This window comes from Anarrhichthys ocellatus, unplaced genomic scaffold (genome assembly GCF_004355925.1).
Source record: "Anarrhichthys ocellatus isolate YVR2014 unplaced genomic scaffold, GSC_Weel_1.0 scaffold1189, whole genome shotgun sequence".
Lineage (NCBI taxonomy): Eukaryota > Metazoa > Chordata > Actinopteri > Perciformes > Anarhichadidae > Anarrhichthys > Anarrhichthys ocellatus.
This window is the reverse complement of record NW_022281163.1, coordinates 1-12,803: the sequence shown is the minus strand read 5'-3', so window position 1 is coordinate 12,803 and position 12,803 is coordinate 1. Positions and strand designations below refer to the sequence as shown.

Below are 12,803 nucleotides of genomic sequence, written 5' to 3'. Positions count from 1 at the left end.
TGTGTGTGTGTGTGTGTGTGTGTGTGTGTGTGTGTGTGTGTGTGTGTAGGGGAAGAACAGAAACCGTGCATTTCAAAGTTTTGCATGTGACACAGATAGTTATGGTGGTTGGAGAAAGGACGTCTTTGTTGTGGCTCTTCTGTTTCTCTCTCTGAGATCTCTAGCTAGCTGTGTGTACAGTTAGTGATTTATTATGGTCCCTGATGCGAGCATCCACCAAACGCAATGACACACCGTTAAAAGTTGTGATCCAAGGCCTGATTTATTCGATGTCTTTATGTATGTTTGACCAACTTACACGCTGTTGAACAAACCTATATTTTTGCTTTTTTTTCCGTTGCTGTATTCATTGACCATCAGTGGTGATGTTTCTCATATTGTGGGTGTGGTGAAGTCATTCTAGACTGCATGATAGACTAAGATCCATAGAGAGTGAATGAACTTAAGCAGACTTCAGTGTGAACATCACTAGCAAACACAGGAAGTTCCTAAAGAAATACTTTACTTGAGACAGAAGGACATGAATCACTAATGAGAAGGATCTTGAAGAAAAGAACGAAGGTATTTGGCTTTTATTCAACCTTGGTGTTGTCTTTAGTTCAGAGTTAACATCTCTGTTGTAGATAAAGGTGATTCATTCGTTGGATTATTATCAGCCCACTCATTCAGCCTCCTATTTACTGTCAACCAAGCAGCAGCAAAAAGCCTCTCCCTTGGTTCCAGCTTTGAGAAGCAGTTGTTTCTTTGTACACAAATGATTGAACTATGGAACGATCAAAGGATGGAGGAAATAGGAATTCATTCGCAAGGTGTTTTGTTTTTTATTTTGAATTCCTCCACTTTCATGTTGCTGCCAATATATTTTTATTCATCCACGTGTTTTTTTCTCAGCTAAAAGCATTAGTAACTGTTCATAGAGTTAGGATTTTGACAATAATGATACATATTCTAAATGAAGTGTTAGACGCTCATGAATACATATGGGTCCCGGTGTCTTCAAATACCATTACATATGAGCGTTACGTAAGAAGTCCCTTTGAGTACGAATTGCATTCCCCCATCTGTGGACGTCCCATCTCCACTCCCTTCAACACCATTCCTCCCAAATATTTATCAACCCTCCTCATCATAATCTCATTAATCTCCATGAAACGGAGTAATCACCGACATTATTCCTTTTGGTTTCGTGCTGCTAATAGCATTTCGTCCTCTGGGTCTTTGAAAAGAAACAAGACCAAGCCTGTTGAATATTGCATGAGGGGATGCCTGCGCGGTTGAGTGGAGCCACAGCAGTGTGTTCATAGCACGGGAGCAGCAGGCGCAAATCAGGGATTTGCAATAGAATCTGCAAAGAAATGCAAACATTTGGAAGGGCAGACATCTGTTTCCAACCTCATTCAATTCACTTTTTTTTCCGAAGTCCCCATCTACTAGGTAGCTGCCTTTGGCTGGTGAGAAGCTCTGCTCCGGCTTTTTGGTGTTACGCCCCAGATTTCCCCAACAAGTTGAGGGTTTTGAAAATCAGGCCATTGCTTTTTATAGCTCTAGTTATCATACAATTCCATACCACCTCTGTTTTACACCAACCGACAAAAGGTCGGTCGCGTATGTAGGGCGTTACGATCCAAGGCATCGCAGTCCTCTAATGAAAAGAACTTTCACAATGGAAATACAGTGTGTTTTGTATACTGTGACTTGTTTGGTGCCATCTGTGCAGCTCACTGCCTCGCATGTGAATACGGGAGCGAAGGCAACGTTCTCCTCAGTGGCCTCCTCTCAAGCATTCCGCTCTGTACATCGTCGCTCATTGTTAATTTAAGAAGATATGACACAAAAGTCCGGCTCCCGAAGGAGATGTTGTGATGCGTGTGCAGGTCTGAGGGGAGGAGCTTGCCTAGCCACTGGGTTTCTGCTCTGTCGGAGCTGATCCAGGGAGTCGGCCCGATGAAATATTCAGCCCGTTACAGTCAGGCGGGTTTCTTAGGAGGAGGAAGCGCAATTTATTTTTTGTTGCTCTTGTTCTTGTATCAACCCCCTTTTTTACATCAGGAAAACTCCACAGAGCACGGATGCTCCTCCTCAGCGTCGGTCCCCAGTTCCCATCGACAAAGACGAACACAGTCCTCCATTACTGTTAGCTTAGAAGCTCCGCTGGAGCAGCCCGGGCACTGAGGGGTGCAATAGTGAAGCTTTTTCCCTGCCCTATCAGCAGGGTTTATGGGGTGGCTGATCAATATTGATGACTCAGCTATTACCACGCTATGTGTTTTTCAGAAATCCTTTTCTCTAGTTTGAGATTCATGCAAGCGTCATATTCTATTTTAATAAAATCTTAAGTATTGTAACGTTAACGTGGCACATTGAAAGCCTTTCTCCGTCTTGATAAAGGACTGTGGACAACAATGTCATATTAATAATAATAAATGATAATCAAGATGGAGTACTTGAAGCTCCTTTCATTGCCTTCCCCCACAGCACCTCAATGGTTGCTGTGGGAAGCCAGTCATGTACTTGTATGTTAACCTCTAGCTCTGAGGCTAATATGTTCACAACTTCACCTATGTCCATTGTTTGCATTCATCATTCAGCAAGTTCTGCTTTTTTATCTTGCTCCATTATACTAACGGTGCATGTCTGTTAATTAACAGAAACGTGCCTGAAGAATTCCATTGACAGAAGTGAACGCAAAAAGCTACGGGGCGTCTTTACTTTGTGACGAGGACTCCAAGTGCTCTCCGCTGTGACTCATCGTGTTAATTAATTGGGAATTACCCACCACGTAGTTAGAATCATATTACCCACAGGTCTCCGGCTGATTCGCCAAGAAAGAGGATTTTCAATATTGTATTAGAGAGACCACCTGAGGAGGAAGGAGACTACACTCCTGTTTAGATAAAACTGGAAGTCAGTGAGCTCCTTTGCTGCCATCTGCCTCTGCTCCGCATGTTACGACGATAGGCGAACCATCCTCTGAACGCTGTTTCGCCATTCTCCTTTCTGTACCACCCAAGCAAATGTGCGGCACGTCTTGTTATCAAGTCCAATTTGTCTCGGTTTGGGGGAAATTAATGTCGATGTGGAAAAAGTGAACATTTTAAAAAGCCGCTTGAATGATATTTGAGATCTGCAATTAGGCATAAGGAGCAATCGGTGCTTGTAAAAAGACCATCTGTGTCTTTGATCTCTCCTGATTGTCATCTCTAAAGCAAGTTTCTCTCTGAGAATTTGATGTTTAGGAGCTTTTTCTTTTTTCTACAACAAATGAATATAATAGTCTGTAGAGACGGGGCTTTCTCTATGTCTGTTCTGGAGTGCAGCCAAGTCACTTTGGACTGCTTCATTTTGTTGGGAGCTTTAAATTCCGCCCCCCACACACACACACACACACACACACTGTCTTGGCACGCGCCGAAGGCTTGTCTCAGAGGACTCTGCAGAGTGCACTGCAACTCCCCCGTCGCTGTAAAGCTGAGCAATCTTTGAATCAGATCGTCAAGGTGACCTGGCAACCGCCAAAGCTCAAAGACCCCCCCCGGCGAAAGACCGCGCGTTTAACCTCGACACTCGAAGTATGTTCCTCCGCTCGCCGTGGCCTTCTTTAAAACAGTTCTTCACAAGCAGTCGGCTTTCGGTCAACTCAAAGCACAGCCACGTTATCAGCATAGACGGGCTTAAGTGCAGATGAGAGGAACCGATTAAAGGGAAACAAGCCGGCCGTGTTTCAAAGCCATCGATTTCCACGGGCTTTGTTTGCAAAAGATCGTCGTGTGTAGAAACACTTACTCAAACACACTCGCTTCTGATATCAGAGCTCCACTCTCAGCGCTCGGCAGCGGCCTTTTTTTTTTAACTAAAGAACTGCAGTAAAACTGTGGACACACACACACACAACGCTAAAGCTCCGATTGACAGCGAGGATGCCATTTATTTTATCGTATGACAAGCTGCTCTGCTTCTTTTTTTAATGGCTTTGAATTGAAGGAAAATTGAATCTCAAGATGAGAGATCATGGATGGTAAAAGGCGAAATTGGTTATGATGCTCAAAAACATAAAGACATATTGCCTGTTGTTTCTTTCACGGTTTCTTCTTTTCGATACAAAACGTTTTTTTAATATATATTTTCATTAGTATATATTTCTTTTTTTCAGCCTAAAAGCCTGCATAAGAACATATACAGAGCTAAAGCTGCAGTTTGTAGTTTTATGCAGTTGTGACTCGGCCAGATTTTGGCGGTGAGGATAAATGCCGCTCATTCTGAATCTGTCATAAGACCAAATCAATTTCACACTGCACCAGTGGGCAACTGGGTTACAAGCTGTCTGCTCTCAGGTGGCAGGTCAATAGACCACCCGTTCATTTCTGCATGTAGACTCAAGCAACAGGCTGCTTTACATTTTATGATCCAGAGTGTTTATCTTTTTTATTTCATGACTGTTAACATTGTAATTTAATAAAATGATGCAATATAGGTAATGACATGTACGTTTTAAGCATAACAACTCTTATAGTTATTGATTTTCAGAACAAACTTTGGAAAATCAATAACGCCATTATCTTCCGCTGGAGAACTACTGAACATGTCCGCATGTCTCCAGCCCCCCCCCCATCCCCTCCCTCCATTGTGAGCCTTTGTAAAGAATGAGTCATTATTCTCTCATTTTCCGCCTGCCTTCGGGTCCCATCCTTGCCTGCGATGAATTATAGATGGTGAGCCCGAATTGACTGGTTGATAAATGTGTAATTAGCTTCTGGAAGTAGTTTTTAAATTTTTTTGTTTGAAAAGATAGTTTCAAACTCGGGGTGTTGTTTGCGATCCATCAGACTGGAAATTCACATCAGATGAAAGGATCTGTTTGTGAAAAAAAACGAGTTGGCTCTTTTGTTATCTGTCTGTTATGCCATTGTGTTAACAGTCATTTTGTTAGTATTGATTGTCATCTCTCTCTGTGTGTCTGCTGTGCTGCGCAGTCATTTTTCCTGCTGGATTTAAATTAAACTGAAGGATGTTTTGATCAGATTTGTCATGCAAACTCTCTCTCACACACACACATAAACCTTTGAGGTGTATGTGAGCTGTCGCACCTGTGATGCACGTGTGTGTGTGTGTTCGCTGTTGGATCCATAAGCTCCACGTCTAGGGGACTCTTGTCAGCCTTCAACAACAGCTAAATGATAACGGTGCCAGTGAAGATCCTTTTATTCCTTTGCACAATAAAAAGCTTAACGATTAATGAGCCAACGCCTTTTTTTGTGTGTGTTGGGGGGTTTAGAAAAAATAACTCTAATACCCACAATTCAATGGGGCCTTAAAAAAGAAGCGCAGCTGTTTGAAGAGACAGATTATCTTTTATTCTGCCAAAACCTTCAGCCAGTGACATTTAGTAGTTGCAATAGAGTGAGAAGGTGAAGGTGGCAGATGTGCCGCACGCTTTGTTAGTAAAGCACAGAGCACCGCTGTGTAATGTCAGAGGAAATCGGTCCATCCTGGTCTGAGAATGGCTGTCGCCACCGCTGCACGTGCTGAAATGACTACACGAACTACAAAAATAACCTCACCGACCTCTGCTCTTCTCCTTCTGCAGTTGGGACGACAGCAGCTCGGTGAGCAGCGGCCTGAGCGACACTCTGGACAACATCAGTACGGATGATCTGAACACGGCCACCTACTCCGCTGACAGCTCATCGCGCAAAAGCAAAGGAGCGCAGGTGAGGACACGTGCACGAACCGCTCGGTCACGCCCTGACCTTTCCTCTAGCGCCACCATCAGGTCAAAACGTTTCATTTATTTTCAATACTTTGGTTCTTCGCCAAAATACCTGCAAAACTAGCGGCATTCCCGTCAGCCTCAGCTGTTCCTTCTGTTTAGTGCTAACTAGCAACAGTTTCATGCTAACATCCTAAACTAAGATGGTGAACATGGTATGCATTACACATGCTAAACATGCTAGCATCATCATAGTGAGCATGTTGCCGTGCTAGCATTTATCTCAAAGCACCACTGTGTCTACATTCAGCCTCACAGAGCTGCTAGCATGTAGCTATATGTCTTGTTAGCTATACAGCAGCTTGTAGATGGAGTTAATTGACATCAGTGGTACAGTAATTACCTTCCAAGCCAGAACTCATTATGTGGTGTGATTTTTATTGCGTATTCTTCTTTTACACAAGAAGTTCAGTTTACCGGTCACACAGGGCTTTACCTCTATAAAACAGATTCTGCCTTTGTAGTTTGTAGTCCGGGTAGTATTGACCAATCACGTTCGAGCAGGCTCCTCCGCGAATCGCCACCTTATTGTGGTGGAGGAGTTTGAGTGGCTCAGTGATCCTGGGAGCTATGTTGTCCGGGGCATTAGCCCCTGGTAGGGTCTCCCAAGGCAAACAGGTTTCAGGGGAGAGCCCAGACTAAGAGCGGTTCAAAACGACCCCTATGATAGTTAGCCCACGGACTTTAGCCACCTCGCCCGGACCAGGAAAACCGGGGCATCCTCCCGGAGCGAGACCCAGGAGGGGAGCTCGTAGGCAAGCGTCTGGTGGCCGGGCCTTTGCCCATGGGGCCCGGTCGGGCTCAGCCCAAATAAACACCATGAAGCAGCCACCCTCTGGACCCACCACCCGCAGGGACAAGCATCGGGGTCGGGTGCTATGCAGACCGGGCAGCGGGTCGGGCGGGAGGCCTGGGCATGCCAATCGCCGGCGGCATAGACTAGCTCTAGGGACATGGAACGTCACCTCGCTAGCGGGGAAAGAGCCAGAGCTGGTGCAGGAGGTGGAGCGATACCAGCTAGAAATAGTTGGACTCACCTCCACACACAGCGTTGGCTCTGGAACCAAGCTCCTGGAGAGGGGTTGGACTTTGTCCTTTTCCGGAGTTGCCCAGGGTGAGAGGCGCCGGGTGGGAGTGGGGATACTCACGAGCCCCCGGCTGAGCGCCGCTGTGTTGGAGTTCTCCCCGGAGAACGAGAGGGTCGCCTCCATGCGCCTACGGGTTGCAGGGAGCAAGGCTCTGACTGTGGTTTGTGCTTATGCACCAAACAGCAGTTCGGAGTATCCGGCCTTCTTGGAGTCGGTGGGAGGGGTCCTGGAAAGATGGAGCGGGAGATCGACAGGCGGATCGGTGCGGCTGCAGCAGTAAAGCAGGCGCTGCACCGGACCGTCTTGGTGAAGAGGGAGCTGAGCCGGAAGGCAAAGCTCTCAATTTACCACTCGGTCTACGTTCTTACCCTCACCTATGGTCACGAACTCTGGGTCGTGACCGAAAGGACAAGGTCGCGGCTACAAGTGGCCAAAATGAGTTTCCTCCGTAGGGTGGCCGGGCTCAGCCTTAGAGATAGGGTAAGGAGCTCGGTCATCAGGAGGGAGCTTGGAGTCGAGCCGCTACTCCTTCACGTCGAAAGGAGTCAGCTGAGGTGGTTCGGGCATCTAATTAGGATGCCTACTGGACGCCTCCCACTGGAGGTTTTCCAGGCACGTCCAACTGGGAAGAGACCCCGGGGAAGACCCAGAACACGCTGGAGAGATTACATCTCCCAGCTGGCCTGGGAACGCCTCGGGATCCCCCAGAATGAGCTGGAACATGTTGCCGGTGAGAGAGAGGTCTGGGTCGGCCTGCTTGGCCTGCTGCCACCGCGACCCGACCCCGGATAAGCGGTGGAAATGGATGGATGGATGGACGTTCGAGCAGGCTTTGGTTGAATGCGGGTAAACTGTCCGAGTGGAGAGTAAAAGAGGCGGAGCTCTTTGGCTGAAATCCAATCTGGGAACCCGCTATCGTCTTTTCATTGGTTTAAAATGAGCTCGTAAACTGGCTACTTGTGAAAGAATCCGGTTGTACACGTTGTCTCTCAACTTCAACTCCAGTTTTAAAGTGCTCCTCTTGGCAGGGAGGGTTTAATGGAAGATGCTGTTTGGTTGCATCGCGGGAAACGTAGGTAGTGTGTTTGTAGCTTGACCCATACCAGGAAGTGAAGTAAGGACATCTTGGCAGATTTTGACCATTCTTTTTTTAACCTGTCTCTTATGAGTCCCTCAACTTTATGAAAGTGCAGTACTAAATCCCCGGAGTAGCTTTTTAACACAAAACAGGACAGGGAAAGTTTACAAAGCAGTTACAGAAAATGAGCTGTAAAAGACTGAAAATAAGTCACATTTTTGTGCTATAAAAAGATTGAATTGCCAGATCTGACAAAATATCTATATCAAATGCGGAGCTGCAAGTGTGCTGGTTTAGCATGAAACCCAAGGCCAGGCTGTGTGTGAGCTCTGAAATCACAGCTGAGGGAATTAACTGTGAACCGAAGGCCACCGCTCAGCTCTCCTCGCAGGCGTTAGCTGTATTCTGCCAAGTATCTTTGGCCCCTCATGAAATACTCAACAGACCGGGCTCTTAAGAGACTCTGGTGTTGCTAAGGAGACCGGCCATCTGTCAAGGTAGGCTAGTTATCACTGCTGTGTGTGTGTGTGTATGGGCGTATTTGCACGAGTCCCAAAAGAGGAGATTTTGACATGGGTGATTCCAGAGATAGCTACGACTTCACACACAAACACACACCCCAATGCTCCGTTGGTGCAGGGACTTATATCTCGCTGTGTTGGCTGTATGATCTTACGTACTCTTTTAGGTACTGCTGTCATTGTTTTACAGAATAATCTATATGTGCTTTCTTTGACCCCCACCCCCCAGTCCCAGAAAGGAAGCAGGTCCAAACATGCAGAGCAGGAGGTGAGCAGCAGCTGGGCCGGAGCCGAGGACCTGAAGAAGGTGGAGGAGGAGCTGGAAGCGAGCATGGACCCCGGCAGCGGCTCCTCCCGCTGGAAGCCCTCCTCGTCCTCCTCGTCATCCTCTTCCGCTCAAGCCCAGAGTCAGTACGAGGACGCCGGTCAGAAGGCCGCCGCGCTGGCCCAGATGTCCCAGACGGGCTCGTGGAGGCGGGGCATGACGGCCCAGGTGGGCATTACGCCACCCAGGACCAAGGGTACCTCCGCTGCCCACAAAACACCAGGTGGGAGTTGTTTTAATATCTATAATCCACAGGTAGCAATGAAATACAGTAGATGTGCCTTTGCTTTTAATATTCATTTTGGGAGATGTTTTGTGATGGAGAGTCGCAAATTGTAGCATATTTGTCGCTTTTCACTGCAGCTGAGCTGTGATAAACAGCCCACTGGCTGCTGGCCAAAATGTACACAGGTGATTAAAAAACAAACAAGCGCTGGGCCAAGAATCTGCTGGGGGTTATGTTTTTTGTATTTGTGCTAATAAGTCTTTTTGCAAATTTACAGGTAAAACTGATGATGCTAAGGCCTCGGAGAAGGGCAAGGCGCCTTCCAAGAGTTCAGCAGCCATCCAGCGCTCACCCTCCGATGCCGGGAAGAGTAGCGGAGATGAAGGTAAGAAACCTCCCTCCGGCATCGGACGCCCACCCACCACTGCGTCTTTTGGATACAAGAAGATCCCCGGTGCCAGTGGTACCCTAATCACCTCCAGCGGGGCAACGCTCGCCAGCGGCTCAGCCACCCTGGGCAAGGCGCCCAAATCCTCAGCTGCCCTTGGCAAAGGCACAGGCATCGGTGGTGTGCGCAAGACCAGCTTGGACGGCTCACAGCCCCAGGATGACGGCATCCTACTCACCTGCAGCACCTCCAAAGTGACCCTGCAGTACCGCTCTCTGCCCAGACCGGCCAAATCCTCCAGCGGAGCAGCAGCAGGGCGCGGCGGGCACCGCTCCAGCTCCAGCAGCATCGACTCGAACGTGAGCGGCAAGTCAGCCGGGGGGGGCGGCAGCTGCGGTGGCTGCGGCGACACAAGCGGGCGCCAAGCGCAGGGACGGAAAAGTGGGCTCCGACCGTTCTGACCGCTCCAGTCCCATCACCATCAACCAGACGGATAAGGAGAAAGTGGCGGTGTCAGACCAGGACGCCTCAGCAGGACTATCCACCTCTCCGAAGTCCAGCCCCACCTCCAGTTCAACCGGTCAATCAGGCCTCAGGCAGCCGGGCTCCAAGTACCCCGATATCGCTTCCCCTACGTTCCGCAGGTCAGACACACAAAACATGCACGCGGCTTCAGTTCTGTCTTTGTCCCTCGCCGTGTGTTTCTACGTGACTCAAGCATTTCATCACATGCTGTATTTGGTTAATAGCTACAAGGGATGTTTTTTTTTTTTTTCAGTACAGCAAGCGCGCCTTTAGCTGCAATATAAGTTCAGGTCTTGCAGTACTTAGATTGTACTTTGGATTCAGGTGATTCTGATTCTGTCTCTTTCAGAATTGAAGGCTGTTTTCATTCATTATCATTTCCTGGTGCAGACTGTTCCCCAGACTCCTGTAACAGATAGGGGGCATATATTGAAGACCTCGTCTGTAGTGGTAAAGTCTCGCCAAAAGTACTCCGGCAAATTTAGATATGTTTTGATGTGCAAGATCAATACATGACATTTAATAAATCACATTTCTGCACCTCCACAGGAAGATTGATTGAGCGTGTTCACTCGGCTGCACAGCCGATGGGGCCATCGCATAGATTGTCCGCTGGTGTAGGCGATAAGCCACTGCAGATGAAACATATATTTACCCCGCAGATGAAGGGGCGATGGCTTTTCATTCGGGTTCAGCCAAATCCAGCTCAGCAGTTCTTGATCAGAACAGACAGGAGACAGGAGTTTCTCGCCTCGCCGATCCCTGACTCATTAGAAGCACGCGTTCTGCAGGCGCGGCCAGACAATCGTCCCTATCCGATCTGTCAGGCTGACCCGTTTCATCTGCATGCCTTCAAGCTTGCTATATTTTTTTCACCTTTATATTTCATGTGATTGCGATGACAGACTGGGACAGGCGCAATATGAGTAGCAGGCTGTCTGAGCATATGTGGGAGGCAAGCGGAGTTGAGTGGCCTAACAGATTAGGTTCTTAAAAGTCACAGGGCTGAAACGTGCAAAGCTGTGAAAGCAGATGTGTCGATGTAAGTTACTGAGGATCCGCCGCTGAAATGAGGTGGAGTTTGCCGCGAGGGATAAATGTGTTGAGAAGTGTGCTCAGTATTTTACCCGTAGTTTGATGTTGGTGTTACAACAAAGATGTGGGGATGTTTGAGTTGCAGTAGTTTCTTGATGCCTGTGACCACTGCAGTAATACAATATCACATGCAATATACATTAGCTAACCTCAATGTTATCCACTTTCTCAAAGTACCAAAATGAATTAATTTTCCAGTATGGATCTTGCAGAGGCTCATCACTTGTCCTTTGAGCATTTCTGAATGTCTGCACCCACCTCTCTACCCCCAGATTGTTTGGCACCAAAGCCAGCAGCAAGGCCAGCTCTCCGGGCACTCCCGACTCTGGCAAGTGCCCCTCAATACTTGGCAGCCCCCACAGCACGCTGGCGAGGCAGGCCAGTCTGGACTCGCCCTCCTCTGGCACGGGGAGCCTGGGCAGCGCTTGCGGCCTGAGCGGCGGCAGTAGCCCGCTATACGGTAAAACCCCAGACCTGTGCACCGACTCCCCGGCGTCCAGCCCGGCCTCTGGCCTCTCCCTGCCCTCCAACGCTCGGCCCTGGCCGGCCTGTAGCTCGTCAGCTGGCAGCAAGGACACACTGAGCTGCCAAAGCATGACCAGTCTGCACACCAGCTCTGAGTCCATTGATCTCCCGCTGGGCCACCACGGGCCCAAGGTTACACGAACCGGCAGTGTCAAGTCCACCCTGTCTGAGGGGTGAGTAACGGGGAATACGATTGGGCTGAATCGTATTCATTGTTTCATTTGAGAACAGAGACAAATAGTATAGCTCTTTATCCTAAGATATAAACATTAAAGCAGAGGAAGCCTCAGCAACATAATTAAAAGAAGAAGAAGAAATTGCTTGGTTGGATTTAGGTTTCTTTTTCCAGCATGGTTTTGGTATTATCCTTCTTTCCAGAGTCTTACCCTTTTACTACTCACTGACCCACCTCACATACCAACTTGTCCATGGTTAGTCTATTGCCTTGACCAGGTACCAATCTTAGTGGTTCTGGGATCATCATTCAACCTATTTAAAACAATCAAGACACTATTAGTTGTGGGTCTGAAGCCATGCTAGAAAAGTCCCACAATAAATTAAGATCATTCCAGACGCTCATTCCCATGAGAAGTCTTTATCAGGGTGTTTCCATTGTTTTGTCCACATACTGTGCATGCAATACATAAACAGAATGAAAAGTAATCATGGTAGTTTATTTTCCCTTACTAGCTTAGCTGTATGTCTCAAAAATGAAACAATTGATTAATATTTAGATCGGCCTGTTTATATATTAGTGTCTGTACTGTGATACATTAGTAGTGTCTTTGTTTTCTTCATTGTGTGTGTCTTTGTGTATGTGTGTGTGTCAAAGGTCAAGTTTGTAAAATGTGACCAGAGTCTTTTTCTCATGTATATCAAACAAAAATGTTTTCTGTTGTTCATCTAATTCACTCATCCTTTGTGTTTTAACAGCATGCCTCTTGACAGAAACACGCTTCCCAAAAAGGGACTGAGGTACAACACATCTGCAGCAAGAGCCCATTCTCAACTGTTAATCTGTTAATCACCCACATAGATCATTAGTATACATTTGCATGAAAGTAATCATTCTGATATCAACTGTACTTTTCACGTTGTTGTATGTGTGTTGTATGTGTGGGTGGCACGATGAAACACCGTCTTTAGCAGTGATTCCCAACCAGAGTTTCCTGTAATGGATGAACAGTTAAAATAGTTAGCTTAAAGTAATGAATATACGGGTAAAATATTTTGCTTAAAGTAATGAATATACGGGTAAAATATTT

At 47.3% G+C, this 12,803-nt stretch overlaps 1 protein-coding gene across 1 annotated transcript; it reads left to right on the top strand.

Annotated features, from left to right (window-relative positions):
- Positions 1 to 3,543: 3,543 nt before the first annotated feature.
- On the top strand, positions 3,544 to 11,711 carry LOC116377388 (neuron navigator 3-like; the record flags this gene model as incomplete). Its single annotated transcript, XM_031839026.1, has 5 exons — positions 3,544 to 5,708; positions 8,684 to 9,002; positions 9,283 to 9,820; positions 9,864 to 10,037; positions 11,286 to 11,711. Coding segments are annotated over exons 2-5 (1,355 nt in total), but the record flags the coding sequence as incomplete, so codon positions are not given.
- Positions 11,712 to 12,803: the final 1,092 nt, after the last annotated feature.